The 19,175-nt window shown below is 46.8% G+C and overlaps 1 protein-coding gene across 1 annotated transcript in view; it reads right to left on the reverse strand.

The window, feature by feature from the left end:
• Positions 1-19,175, reverse strand: part of FGD5 (FYVE, RhoGEF and PH domain containing 5) — a 116,004-nt gene that overhangs the window by 57,380 nt on the left and 39,449 nt on the right. Inside the window, exon 3 of the mRNA XM_090284222.1 lies at positions 9,386-9,521. Coding sequence (XP_090140348.1) covers positions 9,386-9,521 — 136 coding nt within the window. The remainder of the gene's footprint in view (positions 1-9,385; positions 9,522-19,175) is intronic.

A 19,175-nucleotide genomic window follows, 5' to 3' on the forward strand; every position in this document is an offset into this window, starting at 1 on the left:
TAGGTCACTCACTAAACCTGAGGTGGGGCAGGGGGCCAAGGCAGGCACCCCACGTTCCCTATCTGTCAGCCTCCTCAGCCACACAACCCATCAAGAAAAATAAAAATCACAGGCTGTTTGAAGCCCTGGGGAAATATTCCCGAGTCTTCATTGTATTGAGGGTTCCCGTGAAGGGCACGCTGGAAGGTTCCTAGGTCATGTCTGGAAAAGGGGTAATGCCAGGAAGCCCAGAGAGGCGGCCCCAGACTCCAGGAAAGTGTCGGCTCTCACGTGCCTCTGGGCACCACTGTCATGGCACGGGCCTCCCCCTTGGAATTCAGACTGCGATTTCCAGCACAGCCTTCAAGGGCTAGGAAATTCCAAGACAGGAACTCAGGGAGAGATGGCTCGTTTTCTATCCTAGCTGTCACTTGTGCTCCCACAGGGGCAGGGACGGGATGAGGATGGAGAAGAGGAGGCAATACCTCCGAGGACAAGAGAAGGAGAAATGGGACCAAATGGATCCTACCAAGTGGTCAGCTTCCCGTTAATGCTGGCACCTGCCTCTTTCTAGTTATAGGTGGGTGTGAATCTGGGTTTGACCCAGATACTTTTAAATACTTTTAATTTTTAAAGAATCTTTGGTTCTGGCTGCAGTGTGTAATGCATTTGTAGAAGCATCAAGTTATCTTGGAACGCCCTGAATGAAGCAACAGGAAACCTGATTTCTAATCCTGACTTTGCCTCTGACCTGCCAAATAACCCTGAGCAAGTGATGGCCTCTCTATGAGCTTTAGTTTTCCTTCCTGTAAGGCAAAGCAATCTCCGGCATAACCGAGACTTTATACCCATTAAATAGCAACTCCCAATTTCCCTCTTCCCCTAGCTCCTAGCAAACACCATTCGACTCTGCTTCTATGAATTTGACTGTTTTAAGACTTTTCGTATAGGTGGAATCATGAACTATTTGTCCTTCTGTGACCAGCTTACTTCGCTTAGCATAATATCCCACAGGTTCATCCATATGGCAGGATTCCCTTCCATTAAAAAAAAAATTTGATTTCGGGGGAGGGGAGAGAGAGAGAGAGAGAGAGAGAGAATCTATTTGTTTCACTTAGTTATGCATTTATTAGTTGATTCTTTAAAAAAAGTTTTCCCATCTTTACCCAAAGACAGTTTTTCATTGCTTTTAGAGATACAGGAATGGACAGGGAGAGTGGGAGGAAGGGGGGAAAGAGAGAGAGGGAAACATCGATTGGTTGCCTTCTCGTCTGACTGGGAATTGAACTCATGACCTTTCAGTCTATGGGACAATGTTCCAAGCAACTGAGACATACCGGCCAGGCATTGGTTAATTCTTATATGTGCCCTGCTCGGGGATTGAACCCACAATCTTGGCCTATCAGAATGATGTTCTAACCAACTATCTACCGAGCCTGGGCCCCTTCCTATTTAAGGCTTAATAATATTCTACTGTACGTCTACACCACATTTTATTTATCCATTCATCCACCAATGGATATTAAGACGGTAGATCTCATGCTAACTGTTCTTACCACAGGAAAAAACAAAACAAAACAACGTGATCTGTAAATGCCCCTGTTAGCTCTCTCACCTTCTAGAATCCTAGTGTGACTGTGATTGTGACTGGCAAGCTCTCCCTGTCTGACAGCCAGAAAAGGTCTGCTCACATGGTGAACTTTCAGCTGCAGGGGTGTATATGAGGTATCCTCGTATACAGTGACTGACATGAAGTCAGGAAGGAGAAAGTGAGGGTGCGTATGACTTTGGGACCCAAATCCCAAACAACTGGGGAAGGGGCACTGTGGCAGAGAGGAAAGTCAGCCCAGAACAAGCTCTCGCAGGCCAGGGCGTTCTCACTGTCCCCATTTTTAGCCCTTTAGCTCCTCATAGCCCTCAAGCCCTCCAGGCCCCTGAACAAGGTGTGTGGGACATGTGAGTACCCAGGAGCCCTCCCAGACCTCTGAGCCCCTGTTCTTTGCCATCCCTTTGTGCTGAGAGTTTGTATCCCTCATCCTCCTCCAATCATGCTTTCTTCAAGTGTCTCTTTGTGTTACTGTACTAAACGCTGCACCCTTTCTCTGCGTGGTTGCTGGGCAGCCGGTGGGAAGCAAGGTGGGCACCCAGCTTGGCCCCTCACTGTACCAAGTAAACCACACAGAACCAAACAAGTGTTTTCATTGTATTGAACTGTCATGCATCTAAGTTTATTTTCCTTACTTAAATGTAGGAGCGAAGTCTAATGTACTAATTTCTTTATTAGTTTATTTGAAGACATTCACTGAATACTATTTTATATGCCAGGCAGTAAGGATACAACTGTGAACAGAATAAGCATGGCACCTGCCCTCCTGGGAGCTATTCTGACAGGAAAAGCCAAGTAGCATGCAGAAAAATAAAGAACATAATCACAACATGAGATAAGTATGACGAAGGCAATAAGTAGAAATGCCATTGCCAAACACAGCAGGTGAGCAAGGTAGGCCCCCCTGAGGAGGTGACATTAACTTGCGACCTATAGCCAGCTGTGCAAAAGGCAGGAAGAGTGTTTCAGGTGGCCAAAACTGCAGTGCAAAGGCCCTGGGGTGTGTTTAAAGAACAGACAGAACTCATTTTTATATCCTTCATCATGCCTGGTCAAAGGCCTACACTTTGTTGAATTTCATTTGATCCATGATTAACATAAGGCAACAGAAGATGAAATCGTTGATGCCAATGAGAAGAGCAAACACAAGAGGAGAAGCAGGTCAGGGTGGAATGGGAAGATAACGAATTCAGTTTGGGATCTGTGGAGTTCGAGGAGTCTGCAGGGCTTCCAAGAAGGGTCCAAAAGGGCAACTGGAAGATAGAATGTGGGGCTGCACAGCGGGATCAGGCCAGAGGGTCAGCTCGGGGAATGCCATCGAAGTAGGGCTGGCTGCCAGCCTGGAACGGTCTGAGCAATGGACACAAAATAACAGGCAGCGCTGGAGCTCAGGACTTGGGAAATAAACACCTCATGTAGGGGCACAGGCAGGTTAGGATATTGAAGAAATAGGGAGAGAGCCAGGAGAGGGTGGAGTATGAGAATCCAAAGAAGGGAGACCACTGAGCTGAGGGCCGAGGTCTGAGTAAGACAGGAGCTGAGGCAGACAGTGCTGAGAGGGCCTGGCTTGTGGAGGTCAGGGAAGGTCATGCAAAGCAGATGACAGAAGTGAGGGAGGTGGGCCCTGACCGCTGTGGTCAGTTGGTTGGGCATCCTTCGCAAAGCAAAAGGTCACCGGTTCAATTCCCAGATACGGCACATGCTTGGGCTGTGGGTTTGGTTCCCAGTTGGGGCAAGTGCAAGAGAAAACTGATGGATGTTTCTCTTTTTCTTTCTCCCTCCCTTCTTCTTTCTCTAAAAATAAAAAATAAACCAAATCTTCAACAACAACAACAAGAAAAAGTGAGGGAGGTGGAAGCATGGGGAAGACTTAAATGCGTTTTGGGGCTGAGGGAAGCCCTACAGAATTTCTTCTACCCACCTCCTTCTCCTTTGCTCCAGCCACACTGACCTAGTCTTCCAGCTCACAAAGGTCACTCCCACCAGCGCACCTTCACACTGCTGTTGTCTGTCTGGAACACTCTGTCCCTAGGTCTTCCCAATACTTTGTCCCTCACACTATTCAGCTTGCTGCCCAAGTGTTTCCCCTTCATCAAGAAGACATTCCCTTAGAAATCAGAGCCCTCACGCATTGCTGGTGGGAGTGTAAAATGGTGCAGCTAGCTGCTGTGGAAATCAGACGGTGGTTTTTCAAAAAATGTAAACACAGAATTACCTTTTGATCCAGTAATTCTACTTCCAAAAGAACTGAAAGCAAGGTCTCAAAGAGGCAGCTGCACACACATGTTCAGGGTAGCATTATTCACAATGGCCAAGATGGAAAAGCAACTCGAGTATCCATCAGCCATGAATGGATAAGCAAAATGTAGTCCATACGTATAGTGGAATATTACTCAGCCTTAAAAAGGAAAACACATGACATATGCTAGACTATGGATGAACCTTGAGGACATTATGGTAAGTGAAATAAGACAGTCACAAAGGATAAATATTGTAAGAGGTCCCTAGAGCAGTCAGACAGAAAGCAGGATGGTGGGTGCCGGGGGCTGGGGGAAGGAGGATAGGGAGTTACTGTTTAATGGGCACACAGTGTCAGTTTGGGAAGACGAAAAAGTCCTGGAGGTGAATAGTGCTGATGGCTGGAAAACAATGTGAATGTATTTAATGCCATTCAACTCTACATTTAAAAATGGTTAAGATGGTGGATTTTACATTATGTGAATTTTAACATGCTTTTTTAAAAGGAAAAAAAGGCCCACTCTAGCTTCCCTGTCTAGGTTGCCCCCTGTCCTCAGCCCTGGTGCTCTGTCCTCCACCATCACAGCGTGTTTTGTCTGTCTACTGGTTACAGCACTTGCACTGCCTGTGCTAGCCCTGGAGCTTTCTGGCTAACTGCTCCTCTTCTTCTCCAGGATATAAAGGCCACCAGGGCAGGGAGGTCCCTGGTCTGGCTTGTTGCTGCTGTATGTTGAACCCTTAGAAGGGTGCCTGGCACATAGTAGGTACTCAGTGAGTACTTAGTACGTAAATAAATTTTGGTTGCAGAAGAGGAACAGGAAGAAACTCAGTGAGGATATGGCTAGAAGAGATGCAGAGGGGATGAAATTCATGTTTGACAGGGGACAAGGTTGTTTTCTAGGAAGGAGAATAGGCTGCAGCCTGAGGAAGTTGATGCAGGTCTAGAAAGGTCTCCGCGGGGACAAGGGGACACAGAATTTGCGGTGGAGCCATTGTGCACGTCTGCAGCATTGAAAGCACATGGTGACACTTAACCCAGGCTTGAGACTGGCCCAACAGAAATAACCAGGGTTCAAGTGGACCCTTTAACCTAGGCAGATGGTCAGGGTGAGGCCAAAGGTGCAAGGCCTAGGGGCATGTCGGCAAAGAGGCCTAGGCTAGGCGGACTGACCTTGGGTGGAGCCAGAGGCTACGACTTGCATAAATGAGGAGCCTTGCATAAATGAGGAGCCGGGGAGGGCGTGATGGCAGGAAGATCTGTTCCAGAAGGCAGGGTTCTAACTTCTGCCTGGGGTCAAGGGTGGACCTGTCAGGAAAACTTGATGACGATGGATCTCAGGTGCTGGAGGGGCTACCAATCCCTGGCTGGTCTCAGGGGAGCTGGTATTTAGCTTGAAAAGTACCCATTAGTCTGAGAACTGGGCTCATTGTCAGGGAGGAGTGACAGGCCAGCCAGCCTTTGAATGTCTCCTTTCACAGCTAGATCTATTTTTAAGTCCGTCTCATTTTTTCTTTCTTGCCCCCTCCTTCCTTCAACCCACACCCTTTGTATGTCTACGAGTGGGATAGAGGGAGAGGTCACATGTGGGTGGACCAGCTGGGTTCAGCTTCCTATCCTGCTCCAAAATTCTCTTCTCTCCTGACTTGGTTATCCCAAAACATCTAGAAAGAGTGGGCTCACTACCCTTTATTTTTATATAAACCATATCAAACTGTAAGAAGTGTGGGGCTCACACCTCCCCCCAACCTGACTCCTGGGGGGTTGGCAATTCTACTGGTCACTCACTCCCTGTGAGGGACTGGAGATGGAAATCTGACTCCCACATTCCCCACAATGTGATGGAGGCACAGAGAGGAGAGGTCTTTGCCTTTTGGAGAAATAAAATTTTCAGACACCATGGAAGACAAAGAATCATGAGTAAATGCTCATTCTCCCCCCTCTCCCCCCCAAACTTCTATTGCAAAAAGGAGCCAGGAAAGAGGGTTTACTCTAGAAATCTTCCTTCACACCCGCCCTGGGGCCCAGCGACTTGGGAACTCTTCCACACCGTGGGCTGCCAGTGAGTGCTCTGGGAACAGCCTCTCAAGGGTCAAGTTAGTGGCAGGTACAGAGACTGCCTTCTGATCCACTGATTGCCTTCTGGGATCTGCCCCAGAGAAAATCTCGCATGTGTATCTAAGGAGGTATATGAACAGTGCACTGCAATACTGTTGGTGATGCAAACACTTGAGAAACATTACCGAGGTCTCTAAGCAGAGGAATGGAGACATAAACCATAGCATATTCATAAAATGAAATACTATGCAGCACCAAAAAATAATTAAGAAAGCCTTACACCAATATGAGAACATCTCTTAAGAATTTTGTGAATGAACCCAGTCAAGTTACTCTAGGTTTCTTACAGTTTGATATAATTGAGGGAAAAATAACTCCACAAACAATACCACCCATTTTCCACTCTATGAAATATGTAGGTGAATACAGGGGAAAGTTCTAGAAGGGTTCACTCCAAACTGTACCAGTTACCTCTGTGAGGGAACAGGGACTGGGAAGGGTGTTCCAGGAGACTATAACCTCCACTTACAATGATTTCATATGTTACGGAGAGTATCTAGCAGAGCACACCTTCTGTGATGAAACATAATTTTTAAAGGTGATTTTAACTTTGGTACATGACAAAAGCCTCACAAAGAAGGATGGGGGGCTGGCAGGGTAGAGATGCTCAGTTCCATTTTGTAGATAAGAAGGCTAGGCTCCCGAGAGTGAACTGACCTGCACTTCTCTGTCTGTGCTCAGAATGACAGGATGCTCCTGTCCCTGACCGTGGCTCCCTATATGTAGGTCCCACACCTAGCTAGCCACACTGGCTCTGGCTCCAGTAGGATGTATAAGAGGCCCTTGTCTGAGGCAGGAGCTGCCTTAGGACCATGACCTTGGCATTGCTGCTGAGTCCTACTTGACCTGAGATAGGTTGCTTCCCTGTCCTGGCCCATGGTCCCCCCCGAAAGCTCTCACCTTTGTGTGTGCTTTTCCTGTATGAGTCATTGTTCTAAGTCTCCACAGATTTACTTACTCTCATACTATTCTGAAGCAGGTAGTATGACTGTTTTCCTGATTTTGTAGATAGGGAAACGGAGGGACAGAGTGATTAAGAAGTTGCTCAAAACACTCATCTAACAAGTGGCAAAGCTGAGTGTGAGCCTCTTATTCTCTGTGCTACTCTGCCTCTGGCAAGCTCCTTATTCCTGAGGGTGTCCAAGGAGTAGCCTGGAGACCAGAAGGCTGCGAAGCTCATGACCAATGTCCAGGGCCCTAGGACCTCATGACTTCACAGTGATCCTGGGTGAGCCAGACCTTTTCTTCTCCGACTCCCCTCTCCCTCCTAGACTCAGACCCAGCAGACAGTTATTATGCCTGTACTATGTGGCTGGCACTTTCCCATCTATGTTCTTATTTCAACCCTCCCAAGCCCAGCAGAGACAGGGAGGCTAAGTGACTGGCCAGTGGTTACACTGCTGGAGGAGGAGATGCAGGCAGCTCCAGGAGAAGGTTTAACAGAGAACTCAGTGACTGTAGTGGGAAGCCAACAAGAGGTGGGGGAGCTCAAGGCACAGAAAGTTGGACATGGGAGGTCTGGTAACCAGATCTGATCAGATTTCAGGTTCAGACCACATTCCTGATGACGACTATCCATGCTCCCAGGTCCCATGACCCCAGGGATGCCCAGAAAAGGGAAATCCATCTCTAAATGGATACGGGCATGCTAACTCAAAGTTCCCCTCCCTGCTCCCCCAAAAGTCAGTAGGTCTTCCTGGGAGACAGGGAGGAGTGAAGAGGGAAAAGAATGCCCCAGGGCTACCGTGAAAAACAAACACACACTGGACTTGTATCAGCGACACCTGTTTTTGAGTCCTGACCCCTTCAATCACCAGCAGTGGGGTTCTGGGTAACTTACTTAACCTCTCTGAACCTCTGTGTCCTCAACCGTAAAATGCAGATGTTGGTCCTGACTCTGAAACTGTCCCAAGAAGTGAAGAAATAACAAACGTGGAGTCACCTAGTGCTAGCAGAGCACTCACTCTATCTAGGGACGGAGGAGCTGGGACAAGAGTGTAAGGCGAAGGGGATGAGGAGCCAGGAGGGAAAGCCTCCTTCACAGTTCGCCATGCACCGGCTAGCTAACTTTACGAAAACACTGTATAGGGAGAGAAATGAATTTTTAAAAGAAATCAAGGGTATAAAAACAAAATGAAAGACATGACCATTTACAAAATGCTTGGTAAGGGCCAGGCCCTCCTGCTGAGTGCTTCCACATGAGTAGTCTTTAGGAGGGAAAGAGAAGATAACAAAGTGTGGGAGACAGACACAGGATGAAGTGCCTGCAGGAGGTCTGTCACATCGGAGGCAGGGCTCCTCTGCCTCCCCAGCTGCTCCTCACAGGGAGAGAGACGTGGGGTGGAGAGAATTTCAGGCTGCTAACCCTTCCTAGTCTGTGCCCCCTTGAAGCAGGGGTGACCCCTGTGGTCTCAATTCCTGGCCCGCATCATCCTGTGGTGTCTCCTGAGTAACACTGAATAGCAGCTGTGTGACCTGGGCAAGTTCTTCATCTCTCTGTTTCTGCAAATGTAAAATACGGGAGGCAAGTCTTGGCTCCCAGAAGCAGAGTGTGGAAGGAATGAGATCATGTCAGTGAATGACAGTGAAACAGGGCTCACTGTGAGCACTCAAAGCGAGCATGTGTACTGTGGATTCAAACAACTGCAAATCAAAAATATTTGAAAAACAATCACAGGAAGTTCCAAAAAGCAAATCTTGAATCTGCTGCACTCTCAGCACTATGCTGAACTCACAGTAATGCAGTGGTGTGTAGGCATACCCTGCCATAGCCTCTGGGCAGATAGTTTCTATAAAGGACTTGAGCAACTGCGGATTTTGGTATCTGTGGGGCTTCTGGAACCAATCCCCCATGGATACTGTGGGCCAACTGCATAAGAAAGTCTGGGTCTCCACTGTGACTTGGGCGCAACTTGCTGTCTGCCTCCAGACAAAGGGCCAGCAGCCCTTCTCTCAGGCCCACCCCCAACTGAATCACGGCAGGGCATGGAGAAACCAACTTTCATTCTGTAACTCTGTATTCAGTTAAGGAAATTCATTCAGATCCTTTAACTCACCTCACCATCATGTTTCCCACTTTGCAGGTGAAGAAACTGAAGCCGAGGGGCCAAGGTCATTAGTCTGTCTTGATTCAACTCAGGAAGCTCTACTCCACTACATCCACAAGAGCTCTGGGAGGCCCAAACTTCCTGAGACCCAAGAGGACAGCAGCAGGAGTGGTTGCCCTTGTATGACCAATGCAGGACTCCATGTCTGCCATATGTTTTAATGCTGCAGCCCCAGCTGCTCGTGACTCAGCCTCTGTATCCAGCTCGGGGCTGGCTGTTTCCCAACAGCTCCCTCCATGTTGAGAGGGATGGAATGGGACCTTTGCCATCTTCTCTCCAACCTCATGTCTCTGACACCCCACATTCCACTGGACCCTTGCCCTGGGTGGAGCACCCTACCTTGTGTGTGAGGCTGGAATCTTTTGGAGCACTGTCCTCCTCCTCCTCCGAGCTCCCCTGCTCTTCATCTGATGTGAGGTCCTCCTTGGGGGTTGCTGCCAAAATGGGACAGACCTTGTAGGGTTCTGTGTAGGCACTGAAGGTAAAGCAGAGGAGAGAAATGGTTAGAGCTCTGTGTCCAGCAAAGACAAAGTGTATAGACCAGGGGCCTGATTAATGCCATGAGCCATTAACAAGTGCTCTGTGTGTAGAGCTCTGTGCCCTCTATGGGGACCCAGAAGTGAGTGAGACCCAGATATAAAACCTCCCTACCTGCCCCAACTCCAGCCATGCTGGATTTCTTTTAGTTCCTTGAACATGCCAAGCTCTGCCTCAGTGCCTTGACACATGCTGTATAAGACACAGACTCTTCTCCTTGTTAGATACTGGCAGGCTGTGATGCTAAAGGGAGGTACAAATAATTACTATGAGGACAAGAGACATTCAACCTGATTGATCTGGTCATCCAGACTGGTTGGTCAGGTAGCAGAGTCAGTCTACCAGGTGGCCATGTCCTCTGGGCCTGAAGAAGAAATGCAACTATGTGGTAGAGAGAGTCTGGGATGTCCATGCCAATCCTTAATCCCAGCTTTGCCATTAACTAGATCATGGACAAGACATAACTCAGGGTATCAGTTTCTATCTAGGCTACTTGGGGGTAATTCCCATCTCACTTTCTTGGCAGATGCTATGAGGACCAGTGCTTATAAGGCATATACAGTTGACCCTTGAACAACACAGAGTTAGGGGCACCGACCAATAGCACAGTTGAAAATCCATATATAATTTAAGTTGGACTTCTGCACACATGGATTCCCAACTGTGGATAGAAAATATACTTAACCCTCGAACAAAGGTATTTAAGTGTAGTTCAAACCATGCTTTTCAAGGGTCACCTCTATAGGTGTGATAATCTCATATCTATATTACTGTGACTATTATGCCGTCATTCCATTAGTTAATTAATTCATACATGCATTCAATGGATATTTATTGATTGCCTGCTTTATGTCAAGCACAGAGCTAGACAGCCAGTAAAACACAGGTGACTAAAGCGGATATGGCCCCTGTCCTCAAAAAGGTACAACTAACATATGATCATAAACTGCTAAGTAAAGGATAGGAAAGAGGTGCTTTCCTGGAGAAGAATGAAGGCAGAGAGTTCAATAGATCAGGAAGGGCTTCTCTGGGTCTGATATGGGGGAGAAGGAGCCAGCTTTGCGGTAGTGGGGGGCAGTGCTGCAGGTAGGGAAAGCAGCATATTGAAAGGGACTGAGGCAGCACAGAGCTTTGCACGTGACCCAGACCAAATCGGAGCAGAAGCAGTCTCCTTTCTCCAAGTTCCAAACCATCCCCACAGAGAAGGCTCTGGTCCCATAATAGCCTCCTTGGCCTGATCCCTGTTCCTGACCTCCCTCTCCACAAAGCAGAGTGATTGTTCTAGAGACTGGGTCATGTCCCTCTCCTGCTCAAAAACCTTCAATGGTTCCCTCCTGCCTTTGGCAATGTGGTCCCAGACTTCTCATAAAACTTCTCTTTATACTCAATATCCAGGCATCTGGTCTTATTAAATTTTTATCACATACTTAATTCCTGCCCTCTGGGAATGCCAGCATGAGATGACAGAATGATGGATGGATGATAAATGGATGGATGGATGGATGGATGGATGAAAAATGGATGGGAAGAGAGAAGGGGGCATCCACTTGCTAGGTTGGCTGGGCCAACTCTAGCCCTCTAGCCAAGGCCTTCTGCAGGCACGAGCACTGCCTTTGCTTCAGGTCCTGGTCCAGGCAGGAGGAAGCATGGCTGAGGGAAGGGACATCAGAAAAAGAAACAGCCTCAGCTACATCTGAACTAGGGGCCATCCTGGAGCTCCTTCTCAACTAGGATCATGGATACCTATCGCCACAACAACCTGCAGCCCAAGAACCAAGAGCAGGAATGAGCATCCCCTAGTCCACACAGGGACCATTGGACCAGAGTGGTCAAGGACAAGGTGGCCTGTGATGGTGGGGCCTGTTCCTGCTTGGGTGTCTGCTGACATAATATATGTGTGTGGGGGGTGCGGGGGTGAGTATTGTAACTGTGCACTTGTGTACAAAGGGTAAAACTGAGTCCTGACCCAGGCTGAGCCTTGATCCTGAACCCTCAGCTGAACCAAGATCTACTTTACTATCCAATTGGCTATTCCGCTGGTCAGACATCTTCTCTTCATTTTCAAAAATGTTGGCCTTTTCTTTCAAACTATGAGAGCAAACAACATATTCTGCAATAAGCTATATATCACCAAGGTGTACAAAGGCATGAGAGTCCTCCCAGGATCACCCTAAGCTCTTTCATTGTCAGGGCCACTAGTTCCCTCCACTAAGGAGCTGTCCCCAGCCTAAAGGTCAGGCACTCTGCACTTGCTCAGCAAGCTCAGAACCATGTTCAGAATGGACTGACCGCACTGAGCCCTAGCTCCCCTCCCTCCAGAGCTGCCTGCATCGATTTGCAGCCGTGTGTCCAGCAGACAGGGAGCGGACCCCTGATCTCAGCCTAAGAGAAACAGCCACATTAGGTCCCAGCAGGAGCCCACGGCACCCTGTGGAGGGTAACCAGTAACGGTGAGGGATGAAGTAGTTAACTGCCGCTGGACCATTCCTCCTCCTCATCAATGAAAAGAAGGTACATGCCAGGCCTTTCCTAGAATGTGCTGTAAAGGAGGAAAGGATTCCCAGCCAAGCCTCCCACAGGGTGCAATCTGAGCATCTCCTTGCATAGCCAGCCACTACTTAAGCATTAAGCCTGTCCCAGATTTACCTTTAAATATCTCTCACCTCTGCCTGCAGCTCTATCGCAGCCTCTGTGGTCCAAGCCATCTGTTGCCTGGACATCTGTAACAGCTGCTTTCCTGCTCTTTCCCGTCTCACCCTGGCTGCCCTCCAATCTGTTCTCCACCCAGCGGCCAGAGGGACCTTGTCAAAACCCACTCTGATTGTGTCAGCCTCTTGCTTAAAACGTTCAGAGATATTCCAGTGCTGCTGGAACTAAAATCCAACAGCTCAGCCTGTCAGGCAAGGCTTGGCTCAACTTGGGACACAGGAAGGTGGGTGTCCTTGGGCCATGACGCTTGCTGTGAAGTCCGTCTAACGTCAGATGCTGCTGGGCATCACGGAACTTGGGGGTTCTGCCTTAAACCAAGCAGAGGCTTCAATTCCATGGAGCCAAACTATGAGTGATGCTGGGGAGAAAGCTAATGGAAGCCAAACACCCAGAGAGGGGGAGGGGCTGGGTCAAGGTCATATGGCAAATCTAAGCCAACACATGTTGCCTCTGAAGAGGCCTCTCACTATGCTCGATCCCATTTTCTAGACATGAAAACATGCCCACTCGGGTTCCTTCAGTGTGCTGAAGTGTGGAGTGGGGTCACCGGTTGCAAGCAAAGAGGGTTTTGTTTTTGTTATTTGTGCTATTATTTTATTTTATTTTATTTTATTTTCAAGAGGCATGCTCCCATGTCAGACTGGGTTCAAACTCTGGCTTGGCCACTTGTTGGCATGTTTAACCTTTCCAAGCCTCAGTGGTGCCTAATTCATGGAGCTGTTTGGGGATTCAATGAGTGAAATCATGTAAACTAGCTCTCTTCATTATCAGCTCAGCCTTAGCTGCAGACAGCTATTTTATTATTTACCTACTATTGTCTTAAAAGTCAACTCATTTTTAACATGTGCTATTTATTACTCTGGTCTCATCCTTCAGTATCCATGAAGTCACACTGTATGTTCTTCTAACACTTTAAAATAAAACACATAATTATTAATCCATAACATTTGACTCAAATGATCTCGCTCACCACTGGAGATGGACAGACCTCACAGAGATAAACCCAGTGGCCTCTGACCCATCAACCTGCTGTGCTCAATCCAACCTCAGCTTTGGCTAGAAATGTGGCCCATGCTTTTTTCATTCTACTTCTTCCTGTGACTTCTATTTTCTCAAACGATCCCTAAAGCAAGTCAGGAGACAAGGGTTCGGATGCTCTGATGATATTTCTGGCTTTTTTATTTCACTGTGAGCACAACAAATGAGGATAAATTGCCATTAAAAATATGCTTTCACAGTAGAAAAGAGCAAGTGTCATCCAATGTCTTTGCACTCAATAAAAGTTATAGTGACAGACCTTACCTTGAATAAAAGTCATTAGTTAAACGAGCAAACCAAAACATTCTGATTCTAAGACCACAAGTGTCAACAGAGCTGCTCCTTCAGACCCTTGACAGTAACTATCAGGCTGAGCTTCAAACACAGGGGAAGAAAACATCTCTCAGAAATGTTTCCTTAACACCTTCTGTTCCAATATAGTAGTCCCTCTCTATATCGAGGTTCATTTATCACAGCCTCATTATATAGTGGGATTTTAAAAAATATTATATTTAATTATTTATCATGGATTTTTCACTATATCGCAGAATTTTGCAGTACTGTATACATATGTTGTTAAAGTTACGTAGGTTAAGAGTGTAGAATATGTTTAAGAACATAAGTAGTGTTTATAAAAGTGTGGAAAAGGTTAATAAAGGAGTGGGAAAGGTTAATAAGGGACTGGAAATGGTTTATAAGTGTGTGGGAAGGGTTTATAAAGCCTTAAAATATATATAAGTACTAAAATAAATGTACGGTTCCTACTTTGCGGATTTTCACCTATTGTGGGGGTATCTAGAACATAATACCCGTGATAAGTGAGGGATCACTGTACTCTGCCAGGCCCTGGCAGAACTTGTGCCCTGGGTGAGAAGCCACTTATTCCCAAGGAAACTGAGCGGGAGCCCTTACGTAGGACATCCGTTTCCCCAGTCTGTCAACATACAACTCTGAGATGGGTCCTTTGTACTATATGATCTAAGAAGGACTGCAACGCTTTATATTTTTGGCTTTCTGGTGCCTGTTTGGTTTTCCAGTCACTCAAAAAACAAATAAACAAACAAAAAACAATCAAGAGCCCCCATGTTTCCAGCTCTGTAGTATAGGTCCTGGTGCAGAACAAGTAGACATTGTTTTTGTTCTATGGTCTCTCTAGTTATAACACCCATTATAATCATAAATAAGTGAGGTGTTATGTCCAGACAGCTTCTGTGAACTGACCAATATATTACATATGAGAAAGCCCTCTAGCCCAATCAACATCAACAACCCATCTATATACCCTTCCATCCACTCACCCACTCAATCAGCCAAACTTCCATCAACCCCCTTAGCTAACCAGCCATCCAGTTATCCATCCTTCTATCCACCCATTCCCCTACTCACTTACTCAACAAATATGGATTAGCACCGACTTCAAGGAGCTAACACATGGAGGAATTAATGACTAAAGTACTCTCTCTGGCCTCAAAGAAAGTACAATGCAAAATACTGGTTAAGAGGGTGGACTCAGAAATTAGACTGCTTGATTTAAATTCCAGCTCTACTTCAAGCAAGTTACTTAACCTTTTCATGTCTCATCTTTTGTCTTTTAATTTTTTTAAATCTGTAAATCAGGAGTCACTAAACATGCCAGGGAAGGCAGATAAAAGAGCCAGGTGGTCAGCACTGTACATTTAAAGACCAAGTGGCCTAAACTTTGGTATCAGATAGTGGAGAGTCACTGTGGGATCTTAGGCAAGTCACCCAACCTCTCTGTTTCTTATCTGTAAAGTGGGGATGACTACATAGGTTCATTGTGGGATTAAATGAGAACACGATGGTGAAAGCGGCTACTTCCTGGCATGTAGTAGGTCCTTTCTGGCCAGCCTAGAAGAGCCTGCACAAGGCCCAAGTTCTAAACCCCCAGACTGGTCTCCAGAGAGCTGTGTCCTCCTTCTGAGTCAACTTGTGCTTTAAAGGGAACATAAATTAAAGCTGCCCAGAGCTCGTTACCTTAAATGATCCTTAAAATGAGCTTAGTCCTTTCCAGTAGTCTAGAGTCATAAAAGGACACGTGCATCCACGTGGGGAGACGAGCACTTTGTTACCAGGCCCAGGGCTGTCCAACTCTGCCCATTAAATCCTGTCCTATGTGACACTTGCTGGGAGTCATAACCCCCAGCACAGCCAAAAGGGCCTAATAACTCATAAAAAAGGAACACTTGCCCCATTAGGAATCTTTCAGCATAAGCTCTGGCCCCAAACTCTGTCCTTGCTGGTGCTATGATATGTGTGAAGGAGGCCAGATTGCAGATGCAACATCCTTTGGCTCCTCTGAGACAGGCTAGGACCCTTCCAAAGCTTGCCAGCTCAGTGGGGAGGGGCAGGGGCTTCAGGACTGAGCTTTCTGGGAGCTGGAAAGTTTGAGATGGAGGAGACAGGATGACAGATTTGGCAACTATGATTATCCTAATTAGTGGAGCAGCTGGAAGAATCTGGGAGTGGACAGAGGGGAGGGCTGGGTGTACAATCAGGGTTTTCTAAACCCTCAGACATTCAGTCCTGTCTCCTGCCTACTCCCCACAACCTCTAAGCACCCCAGCACTTTCAGAGTTCACTCCAATGATCCCTCTAGGCCTTCCTCAGCTGGTACCTTCTGCTCTGATACTTCCTTGTCATCAAAACTGACTCCTCCCATGCTCCCCTTTCTCAAAGGGTCATTGGGATTTTCACAGATACAGCCATCTGCACCATAACTGGGAACCTTCAATCTGATACAGTGGAAAGAGCAAGAGGACATGGTGTCCAAGACCAAGGAGTCCTGGATTCACCTTTAACCTACTGCATGATCTGAGACTTTGGGACTGTTCTGGTGGACCTCAGTTTACGTAACTGTGAAATGGGAGGTGGAGAAACAAAGCACTCAGAGATGTGAAATCTTGTGTTGGGACCAGACCACGTGCATCCTGCAGCACGGAGGCCAGGCTCTGAGGGCAGCTGCTTGCCTGGAGCCTCCTCAGTTCCAGAGTGAGGCTCTATGCTCTTCCCCCTTGGAGGGAATACAACCTGCACCCAGGGTCAGCCAAGGGATAGTGCTCATAATGGTTCCCAGAAACAGGACTGAGGAGAGGCTTCTTAAAAAATTCAATTTCCATTTTTCACTAAGTGAAAACAGAAGTATATCCTTGCTCTCTGACCTGTGACATCCCTACCCTTCCTCTTAAAACAGTGTTAACAGTTTTATAGGGATTTGTTCTCCGTTGTAACAGCTTCATTGACATATAATTCACATACCATAAAATGTACCCTTTTAAAATGTACAATTCAGTGCTTTTTAGTATATTCACAGGGTTGTGCAACCATCATTACTATCTAATTTTAGAACATTTTCATCAACTTAGAAAGAAACCCCATACCCTTCAGCAGCCAATCTTCTTCCTCCCCTCCCCCAAACCTTGGCAACCACTAATCTCCTTTCTGTCTCTATGGATTTGCCTATTCTGTACATTTCATACCAATAAAATCAGACAATATGTGTCATTTTGTGCTTTTTTCACTTAGAATAATGTTTTCAAGGCTCATTCATGTATCAGGACTTCATTTCTTTTTTATGTCTGAATAATATTCCACTATACAGCTGTACCACATTTTATTTATCTGTTGGTGAACAATTTTAATTGTTTCCACTTTTTGGCTAATTAAAAACGCTATGAACATGTGTGTCCAAGTTTTTTTGTGTACACGTGTTTTCATTTCTCTTGAGATATACCTAGAAATGAAATTGCTGGGTTATACGGTAATTCTATATTTAACATTTTGAGGAGCTACCAAATTCATTTCCACAGTGGCTGCACCATTTTACATTCCCACCAGCAGTGTTGAGGGTTCCAATTTCTCCACATCCTCATCAACACTTATTACTGTCTATCTTTTTATTTTAGCCATCCTAGTGATGATAGGGATTTTTCAGAGAACTTTGATTTCCTTCATTCCAGCTCAGCCCACTACAGTTTTTTCTAGCCAAAGTGAAACATAACTGTGACTTATGAGGCTTTCTCTTCAGATAACTGAGATTCAGAAGTCCAGGGGGGAAATTATTATAATTAGATGATCTGCAGAAGCCTCATAAAATAATAGACTAATATAAAGAAAATAGACTAATATATAAGAAAAATCATAAGCTAGAGCCCCCAGCCCACCAGTGCAGTGGTCTCTAGGGTTCTGGCTTTGAAAAGCAATAACTTGTGCAACTTGGGGTATGATAAGGGCAGCAGATAAAGGGCCCTGTATTCTGGCCTTTAGAAGCAGCTGCATTGCTGGCACACAGGCCTGGCCTCGCTCTGACCGCTGACCCTAGCATTTTGGCCTTCTCTGGGACCACAGAAGAGGCTAATCATAAAGAACACAGGTGGTGGAATTCGACCTTTTGAGGTCAGGATCCGGTTCTGCCACTTGTCAAACCAATGATGCTAGGTCAGTGGCTTAACCTCCCTGTCTCGGTTTCCTCCTCTGTAAAACGGACATGATAACAGCACTTGTGTTCCCAGGGTCTATGAGATGATCTGTATGAATGAGGTAGGTGGACTGCTCGGCACAGTGCCTGGCAGTTTTATTTGCTACAGTCAGTCTGAGCTGATGGCCAGGGCTGAATTAATTAGGCAGAGATCCTCAAGGTCTTACAGACATTGGTTCTAGTCTCACCTCTGCCACCAGCTTACTGTATGACACTGGGTGGACCCCTTCCTCTCTCTGGGCCTGTTTCCTCATCTGCAAGATGGGCTCCACAGCTGTTGGTCTGAGCACCCAGCCCCAAACAGAAGGAAAGTTGAACACATCTTCTTCCTGTTGTCTCTGCTCTGGGATTCAGGCCGCTGAGGAGGCAGGAAGGAAGAGGGAGCCATTGCTGCAAACTTGAGCAGCCAGGGAGGATGTGGTGGCCGAAGAGGCATGATGGGCACTATAATTCATAACCACACACCACATCTGAGGCTGCCAGCAGCTGTGAGAGGGGCTGTTTGTGGTTTCCGTGTGTGGTGTCTGAAAACAGTCCCCCTTTCCCACCCCTCCCTTGCGCATGGACACAGCCAGCCAATAATAATAGTAATAGCAGCAGCAGCAATAACAGAAGCAGAAGTCAGAGATTTGGGGCTGTTACTATGTGCCAGATGCCTTATGACTTCTCTCCAATCACTCTATCCTGTAGGTAATAACATGCCCATTTTATAGATGGAGAAATAGGCGCCGGCAGGTTAAGTGCAGAGCTGGGGCCTGAACACAGGGAATCTGGCTACAGAGCCTGTCCTACAGAGCCTAGGCTATACTGCTTCTACCAGTAATAGCAGCTGTTGTTTATTGAGCACTGAGCTGAGTGCGTCTTATGGATGATCTCATTTGATCCTCTCAACCACTTAGTAAGGTGAACACCATTATCATCCCCATTTTTCATCTGGATAAACAGGCTGTGTGAAGTTAAACAACTTGCCCAAGGTCCGCTCTGCTATTCCCCTTCCGTCATCCACTCCCAGACAGGATCACAAGGAGATGATGTGCAGCTGGACCTATTCATTAGACACGTTCATTCATCTGGTTCACTGCTGCCTTATCTGTGCCAGGAGACACACACACAAATGTGCCAGATGTGCCAGGACACAGAATTGTCTGCAGTGCAACTGGCATAGAAGGGCAGGAGGGTAGAGGCCTTTCTGACATACATGAACACATGAGTCACGTGTGACCAGAGTGTGATGTGTGGTTGGGGGACAGAGGAAATCAATCACACAGAGCCAGACAGAGATGAACACACTAAGGCTCAGATCCAGAAGGGAAGTGATAAGGCAAGGGCAACACGCCTGGACCCAGACGC

The sequence above is a fragment of the Furipterus horrens genome, unplaced genomic scaffold, assembly GCF_987537825.1.
Source record: "Furipterus horrens unplaced genomic scaffold, mFurHor1.1.pri manual_scaffold_7, whole genome shotgun sequence".
Classification (NCBI taxonomy): domain Eukaryota; kingdom Metazoa; phylum Chordata; class Mammalia; order Chiroptera; family Furipteridae; genus Furipterus; species Furipterus horrens.